The sequence below is a fragment of the Eutrigla gurnardus genome, assembly GCF_963514095.1.
Source record: "Eutrigla gurnardus genome assembly, chromosome: 4".
Lineage (NCBI taxonomy): Eukaryota > Metazoa > Chordata > Actinopteri > Perciformes > Triglidae > Eutrigla > Eutrigla gurnardus.
The window spans coordinates 8,313,368-8,322,550 of NC_139918.1; the positions used below are offsets into that span (position 1 = coordinate 8,313,368).

At 39.0% G+C, this 9,183-nt stretch overlaps 1 protein-coding gene across 1 annotated transcript; it reads left to right on the forward strand.

Annotated features, from left to right (window-relative positions):
- Positions 1 to 2,164: 2,164 nt before the first annotated feature.
- LOC311011898 (immunoglobulin lambda-like polypeptide 5) lies at positions 2,165 to 5,829 on the forward strand. The gene is made up of 4 exons (XM_084007093.1): positions 2,165 to 2,288; positions 3,742 to 4,053; positions 4,173 to 4,217; positions 5,329 to 5,829. The coding sequence occupies exons 1-4, from the start codon at positions 2,219 to 2,221 to the stop codon at positions 5,475 to 5,477; spliced, it is 576 nt and encodes a 191-aa protein (XP_083863219.1). The 5' UTR covers positions 2,165 to 2,218; the 3' UTR covers positions 5,478 to 5,829.
- The last annotated feature ends 3,354 nt before the right edge of the window (positions 5,830 to 9,183 follow it).

Here is a 9,183-nt window from a genome sequence, read left to right on the forward strand (position 1 = left end):
GGATGACTTAAAACATGTTTATTCTGATCTACTTCCAACAGGATGGAGAAGTGCAGGTTACAGATGAAGGACCATGATGAGGGGCCATAATGTTGATCCAGCCAGTGCAAGGATAGTGACAGAGGGAACAGAAGTCCTGGAGAACCTGGATGTTCCAAGTGCCTTCGCCATGTTAATGGTGCTGATATACGCCATCAACCTCAACTACCAAAACAACTGATGAAAACGTTTGAGGTGTTTCAAAAAATACTCCTTGAACTTGATGGACTGAAAACCAGCCCGAAGGTAATGTTGCAAAGGAATATACTGCTGTCCTAAAAAGTGTAATTAGAAAGTGGAAGTTTTAAGTTTAGTTAACATACTAATAGAAATAAATGTGTTCATTGATCACATCCATCATGTGTACCTGCAGTTTGTTTGAAAGACACATGTGGACGCTAGATGTTCACGCTGGATTCTCACACACTTGTTGGCACTAAGTTGCTCGTCTACTGGGTCCACGAAGCTAAAAGTAATGCACGTTTAGAGAGGTGTTGATTACACTTTATAACCCTCCAATGCCAAAAGACTCATTCATGCCTTCATTTCCTCCCGACTGGTTTACTGCAACTCACTCCTCCATGGCATCAGCTCCAGCTCCATCAACTGACTCCAACTGGTCCAGAACGCAGCCGCAGGACTCATCACCCACACCAAAACCTGGGACCACATCACCCCGGTCCTAAAGAACCTCCATTGGCTTCCCATCTCCCACTGCATCACCTACAAAATCCTGGTCCTCACTTTCAAAGCACCCCACCATCTGCCCCCCCCCCCCTCCCACCAACCCTATCGGCCCCTCAGATCCACATCAGCCGGTCTCCTCTCCATCCAGAGATCCAACCTCTGTAGTTTTGGGGACTGAGCCTTCTCCAGGGCAGCTCCCAGACTCTGGAACTCCCTTCCCCAAACCATCCGTGATTCTGAGTCCCTCACCATATTTCAGTCCCACCTTAAAACCCATCTCTTCTCCTCGGCCTACCACTAGCCCCATGCCCCTTCCCTCATTTCAGCTGATTGCTGCTCTGTTTTGGCTTTGTCTTATTTATTTATTTATTCATTTATTTTAGTTTTTTATTTGGTTTGTTTGTTTGTTTTCTGTAAAGCGTCTTTGTGTGCGGAAAAGCTCTCTACAAATTAAATGTATTATTAACCTCTGAAGGCGCGTCTGTTCTCCACACTATGTGAGGAGATGGAGCTGAACTTTCAGCTGTGGTGTTTCACAGCGAGGCTAGGTGGCTCTCAAGAGGGAAAGTGTTGTCCCGAGTCTTTGAGCTCACAGAGGAAGTTTGTGTGTTTTTGGAGGAGGAGCAGATTCATGACGTTGCAAGCAAGTTTAGTGATGAACAATTTCTGATGAAACTGGCCTATCTCAGCGATATATTTAGAAAACTCAATGAATTAAATCTTCAGCTTCAAGGCAGAGACGAGCACCTTCCTCACCTGGCAGACAATATTAGCACATTCACAGGAAAGCTTGAGATGTGGGGCAGACCACTTTCTCAAGGAAATACTGGTCCCTTTGAGAATCTGAGGGGTTTTGCTGAAACCAGTGATTCTGGAGCCACCACAGTGATTCCCATCTCTTCCCTTACCTGTATGACTGAGTGAGGGATCCATTCAATGCAGCAGCACTCACTGATTTCACCTCTGATGAAGAGGACCAGTTCATTGAGATGACATCTGCCTCCACCCTGAGGCTGAGGTTTACAGGCCAGACATGAGTGAGTTCTGGCTTGGTGTGGAGGGGAGCATTCACTCTGCTTCCCTTCACCACATCCTCTCTCTGCGAGATGGGCTTTTCTGCTGTCGCCTCACTGAAAACACAGATCTAAGACATGACTTGAGAGTGTCAGTATCAACCTGCAACCTCGCCTTAAAAAGATCCATCCATCCATCCATCGTCTGCCGTTTATCCTGTATTCAGGGTCACGGCTTTGTTCTCATTCTAGCAAAGTGAAATGTATTCCATTTTTCTGTTTTGGAAAAAGCTCACAGACTGATGGAGCAATGACCAACATTACAAAAAGTTTAAATAGAAGACATTGACAAATATCTGAATTTTTTTCTTTTGTACGTTATTTCAATTAAGTTAAACTTTGTTTTGTTGGGGGGGGGGGGGGGGGGGGGCATGACTGGAGACGTTTGAGAACCACTGGATTAGAGAAACATCGTGGAGATGGTTTTTGTATCACTCTGTTTCACTGTGGAGGGTATCTTTGGCTCTGGAAGTAAACTGTACGTAACAGGTAAGGAGAATATTTCATGTCCCTTCAGTTGTTTTATAGAACAAGTTGAAAATGTGTTTTAATGAGTTTCTGCTGATTCAGGCTTCTCATGTTAGTTTTTCCATCATTAGTAGAGAATTCTTGTGGCCGTGAAGCTGTTGTTCTATTAAAAGGTTCATAATTCCTGAAACAACGACTCAAGTTATTCTTTAATTCTGCAGGAGATCAAACAGATTTTTATATATCAATAATTCAGCAGAATATAATATTAGAAATGTATGAAATTATGTTGTCAATGATCAAAATTCAATCATTTTTAATAGTAAAATTGACCTCATGACATTCATGTTATGTGATGGTACGGTATGTTTGTGGAAGACATATTTATACATAACAGCAAACAGATACTGCAGGTGATTGTAAAATAAATCTAATTCATGCATATTAATTTATGTTTTTTAATATATGATTCAGAAAAATAAATGACACACATGTATCTCGAGGCACAAATTCCAAATATATTACTGTAATTACAATTTTGAAAGTATATTATATTATATTATACTATATTATATTATATTATATTGAATTTGCCCAAGTTATAAATAAAGTTACGAAAAAAAAATGCATTGCGTATACATATTTTCTGTTGTGTGTGTGTGCAGTTTGAGTATTTTTGTAAATATATATTATATGTAATATATATTGAAATCATTTTAATTACTTAGAGATGAAGGTTAATATGTCAAATATTATTATATCTATATTAACACTACTGAATCAACAAAATGTGATAACTCTATGAAGGTATATACATTTATCTTCAATATTATATTATATTATATTATACCATATGATATATCAAAATTGTTATGAAATAAGTAAATACATTATTATTTGTATCATTTTCTTAAGCAAGATTAAAATAAATGGTGGGAAACATAATATTATCATATTAACAACTATATTTTATGTGAAGGTGAATATGGAACTTGTAGTAATATGTATATAAGCCCTAATATAGGAAATACAATTCAACTATATTAAGATACTTTTCATAGTTATAAAAGCTGTATAAAGATATACAAATGCATCTTCATAATTATATTATATCATATTTAATGATATTATATGTAAATCCCCCTCATATGTTGATAACATCTAAACATTTGTATGTAATAATATACAGCAGTCATTATTCATATTTGACATTTCATTCATTTAAAATTATTCTGATAAACGTCTAAGTATATGATGGTAATTAAATAATATGTTATACATGTTGAAATCATCACAATTACTTTGATACGAAGGTGAATATTGTTATAATATGTATATTAGTCCCTTCTGAATACACAAAGTGGTATAACTGTATAAAGGTATCTTCATAATGATATGATAGTATATGATAGTATGTTATTGTTGACTGTGTGAATGTGTGTCTGTGCTGCTTGTTGCTGCTGTCAAACTTCAGATGAGCAGGTAATGAAGCCCGTGGTGAGCGTGTACCCAGCAGCATCCAGAGCCCACCTGGAGGGGAAGAGCTCTCTGCTGTGTCTGGCCTCAGACATGTTTCCTCCTCTAGTCCGGTTCTCCTGGAAAAGACGAAAGGAGAATGGTTCTCTGGAGGAGGAGGTGCTCCCTGCTGTGGGAGAGCAGCTGGAGATCAGAGAGTCGGGACACGCCGCCGCCATCTTGCTGCTCCATCAACAAGAGATCAGCACATATAAATACCGCTGCTCCGTCCAGCACGAGGGGGGCACAGTGGAGGCCCAAGCAGAACAAGGTACTGAAGGCTTGGTGACTGTTCAGCAGTGATTCAGCTTCATGTGGATGCACTGCTGTCCAAGATATCAGAGGAGCAGACGACTGACGTCGCTCACTGTCACTCCTTTTCTCTTCCAGAGGTTCCAGCTCCAGCAGACCTGCCAGCTCTGCAGCAAGCTGACTGTAAGATCAACTGCTGCCCCCTTTAATATAATATATATTATATGTTAGAATAATAAAAAGCTGCTTGGGGTCGCTGCAGTGAGGACTTAGCCTCGATACATGGGGTGCCAACTCTACCCACTGAGCTATGCGGCGCCCCGTTATGCTGCTATTTAAATCATTGTCCTGGCTCCATCCCTACAACCCTTGGTGGGCCCTTATTGGTTGTTTTTAAGGAGGGCCTTTGAACTTTCATTCAAATTGTAGCCGACCTCTGTCTTCATGCAAAGCTGGTTTTTAAAAAAAGGTTACTCTGATGAGAGAAGAGATGGGCATGAGGACTTAGGACACCAGTTCCAAATATCAAGCAACCACATTTATTGTCTAGCTTTTTTGCTCTTTGTTACCGTCTTAGTCGTCAGACCAAATGTTCTTCAAAAGAGGATAAACCCGATCGGCCTGACATTTCCTCCTCACATGTTTCTATCTAACAAAATATTCTGCTTCAATCCATATTTGTTGGCATTTAACCTTCAAACACTACATTTTCACTGTTGTGAGAAAGACAAAGGGAGGCAGCACCTGTATTAACGGGGAAGTCTAGCAGCCATCAAACAGCACCAGAAATTACATTTATAGAACCGAAAAATCATAATTCACCCACTTGTTTAGGACAATGACATCATCAAATTAACAATAGACATTCAAAACTTCAATCTACAACCTTAATAGAAGTAAAATATGAATGTAAAAATGTCTTATGAGGGCTGATCTGGGACAAGCTGTTACTACAGACTTGTGGACAGCTCTTACCACAGAGTCATATGTAACCATCACCTGTCATTTCATTCAGAACGGGGAGTTGAATACTCTATAATCATTAAATAAGAGTACTGGAATATGGAAGTTACTTATGTGTGTGTGTGTGTGTGTGTGTGTGTGTGTGTGTGTGTGTGTGTGTGTGTGTGTGTATGTGTGTATGTGTGTGTGTGTGCGTGTGTGTGTGTGTGTGTGTGTGTGTGTGTGTGTGTGTGTGTGTATGTGTGTATGTGTGTGTGTGTGTGTGCGTGTGTGTGTGTGTGTGTGTGTGTGTGTGTGTGTGTGTGTGTGTGTGTGTATGTGTGTGTGTCAGTGTCCTTCCAGTCTCAGTGCAGGGTGAAGCTGCTCTGCCTGCTGTACACAGTGCTGATAGTGAAGAGTCTTGTGTACTGCTGTGGACTCAGTCTGCTGATGATCTCCAGAAAGAAGGGACGCTCCACCAACTGCTCACATGCTGACTGATCACCATCACATCTCATCAATTCATCTCATTTATCACTTTAATTATATTCACAAATATACATGATGACTTGATGAGGTTGGTTGTATGATGTGTCTTTTTATACAGGATAGATACAGTCATCCTAAAAATATAAATACATATTTAGACATTATATTTACAGTAATTCAGTGTAAACTCTTTGTAGTGTTACTTTGATAGTTAAGATGAATAGTTAGCTGACTGGTTGATGTTTTATTCTTTACAGTATTTTTCTGTGCTTGGGTTTGTTTTTAATACATGATTCAGAGTGTGGCAGATTTGTCAAATTATTTCACTGTAAGATTCTTAATAAACTGAAAATTCACAGTGTTTTATGGACATCCTTGTTTTTATGGATTTCAGTTTGGTTTCATAGCAAATAATCAGGAACAGAACCAAGTTTGTTGAGTTTGTTGGCACCAGTAATGTGACTGTGGATGTAAGTCACTGTGAATATACTTTCACACAGCACCAAGAACAAATGTACAGGAAAATATGCATATAAGCACACAGCTAAACAAGGACAACAGAGCTAAACAAAGAGAAGCAAACATATACACACGGCTATTATATACAGATATTATAGTCAATAGGTGTGGCGGTCCCACCAGGTTCAGTGCTGACCCCCTTTTATATTGGTGTCAGTGTGGATGTTAAACTCTATGCTGACGACACTGTCCTTTAAACACAAACAAACAGCAGAAGTTTTAGCTTTGAAGCATTTTATTGAAGCATGTATTTTTTGACACTGAACTATTACAGCTTCATCAGGATGACATGGATCGGCAGAGCTACTGATTATACCTAAACTAACATTCATATTCATGTACATTTCAAGAAAGAATCACAGAAGTGAGTTGAGGATTTGAGCTGCTTCTCTCACAGATTCCACACACAGATCAAAGCTGAGACAGTGAGTACTGAGCGCTGAGCTGAAGTTCCCAGAATGATTGTCTAACCAGAGTGGATGGTTGTAACTGTCGTTGTGTTATTAATGTGAGAAAGGATGCAGAGCAGAAACCCACACAGCCCGTCTGCTGCAGGAAAGGAAGTGTTGCTAGGCTGCCAACCGTCCTAATAACCACTGAGAACAGATTCCTATCTGCTGCTGTACACAAACATCAGTGTGTGACCTCACAAATACACTTCTGGAAGAATGGTGCAAAGGGTGGACTGACGTCACATTAAACCCTATGGATTAAGAATGGGACGTCACTTAAGTTCATATGCGAGTCGAAGCAGGTGAGCGAATACTTTTGGGAATATAGTGTACCTGGTTGGAGATCTGCATTCATGCAAACACATTAATGTTCAGGTTCAAATAGTCTAAGAAGTGAGGAGGTCCAGGAGCTAAAGTCAGGATCTGAATCAGGAGCTCTAATTTGTTCCTGTCAGCATTTGGAACAAATACAAGATTCCAAAGCAGAAGCTTTGTTATAATATGAATGTTTGCAGTAAATGATTATTGATGCATGTTGACAACAAGCTCAGCCAGTTGTCCTGAAAGAATTGAGACTGAACACTGAAATAAACTCTGATGTTAAAATGAATTGACTCCCTGATGTTCTGAAATTATTAAAGTTGATACTATAGCAACACCATCTGACAGAAGTTTGATTTGCTCATCTTATTTCTCTGTATGTAATTGAAGACATGAATTATGTACTTGAGCACAAATATGTATGTTTATTTTACATAGAAAAAAAAACTTTTAAAAATAGATTGTTTAATAAAGTGAATTCATCTTTTTTTTTTAAATCTGTATTTATATTGTAGTTTTAAATAAAGTTGTGGTTCCTTATAATGAAATCCACATAGAATATGTTCAGCAAATAATTTAGTTTGTCTTATCTGGAAAATAAAAGTGAAAAAAGGTTTTTGTTTCATTTATTGAAATTGCTTATAGACTCAAAGAACAACACAAAGACACAAATACAATTGTGACTGCTATGACTAATTAAAAACAAGAATGAGAAAACCACATTTTATTTATAACAGATTATATAAAATGTCAACAAAAGTCAATAAAATAGAGATTAAGGCAAAAAACTAAATTTTGAATAAAAACGAACTGATAACAAAATGAAAATTAATAGAAATAATAAATTATGTATAAAATAAGTGTGATATAACAGAATAATTGAGAGAGTTCTTAAGCCTGTTAACTTCTGATCATATCTCATATAAATGTGTTTAATGAAGTTGACTATTTTCTATCATTAACATTTGTAATTATCTCCTGAGATCATTGAGATATTTTAATTGAAAATGTTTTAAAACATGGTGTGATTATATCCAAATATATCTATGTATATTTGTATTTATATTTTTTAGACATCTGTATCTGAAAGACATTTTACAAACAACCTCCACATCATAGATATGTGTGATAATCAAAGTGAGAAATGAAATGATTGATGAGATGTGATGGTGAGAAACGGTGAGGAGAAAACAGTCAGCATGTGTACAGCAGACTGGTCACTATCAGCACGTTTACAGCAGACTGGTCACTATCAGCATGTTTACAGACTGGTCACTATCAGCATGTTTACAGACTGGTCACTATCAGCATGTTTACAGCAGACTGGTCACTATCAGCATGTTTACAGTCTGGTCACTATCAGCATGTTTACAGCAGACTGGTCACTATCAGCATGTGTACAGCAGACTGGTCACTATCAGCATGCGTACAGCAGACTGGTCACTATCAGCATGCGTACAGCAGACTGGTCACTATCAGCATGTTTACAGACTGGTCACTATCAGCATGTTTACAGCAGACTGGTCACTATCAGCATTTTTACAGACTGGTCACTATCAGCATGTTTACAGCAGACTGGTCACTAACAGCATGTTTACAGCAGACTGGTCACTATCAGCATGTTTACAGACTGGTCACTATCAGCATGTGTACAGCAGACTGGTCACTATCAGCATGTTTACAGACTGGTCACTATCAGCATGTGTACAGCAGACTGGTCACTAACAGCATGTTTACAGCAGACTGGTCACTATCAGCATGCGTGCAACAGACTGGTCACTATCAGCATGTTTACAGCAGACTGGTCTCTATCAGCATGCGTACAGCAGACTGGTCACTATCAGCATGTTTACAGACTGGTCACTATCAGCATGTTTACAGCAGACTGGTCACTATCAGCATGTTTACAGACTGGTCACTATCAGCATGTTTACAGACTGGTCACTATCAGCATGTTTACAGCAGACTGGTCACTATCAGCATGTTTACAGCAGACTGGTCACTATCAGCATGTTTACAGACTGGTCACTATCAGCATGTTTACAGCAGACTGGTCACTATCAGCATGTTTACAGACTGGTCACTATCAGCATGTTTACAGCAGACTGGTCACTATCAGCATGTTTACAGCAGACTGGTCACTATCAGCATGTTTACAGCAGACTGGTCACTATCAGCATGTGTACAGCAGACTGGTCACTATCAGCATGTTTACAGCAGACTGGTCACTATCAGCATGCGTACAGCAGACTGGTCACTATCAGCATGCGTACAGCAGACTGGTCACTATCAGCATGTTTACAGACTGGTCACTATCAGCATGTTTACAGACTGGTCACTATCAGCATGTTTACAGCAGACTGGTTACTATCAGCATGTTTACAGACTGGTCACTATCAGCATGTTTACAGCAGACTGGTTACTAT

Bases quoted from the DNA above. Each gene is read 5' to 3' on its own strand.
- LOC311011898 (XM_084007093.1), top strand. From the start codon at position 2,219: ATGGTTTTTGTATCACTCTGTTTCACTGTGGAGGGTATCTTTGGCTCT. The intron at 2,289-3,741 runs GTAAGGAGAATA...GTCAAACTTCAG, and splicing joins AAGTAAACTGTACGTAACAG to ATGAGCAGGTAATGAAGCCC. The intron at 4,218-5,328 runs GTAAGATCAACT...TGTGTGTGTCAG, and splicing joins AGCTCTGCAGCAAGCTGACT to TGTCCTTCCAGTCTCAGTGC.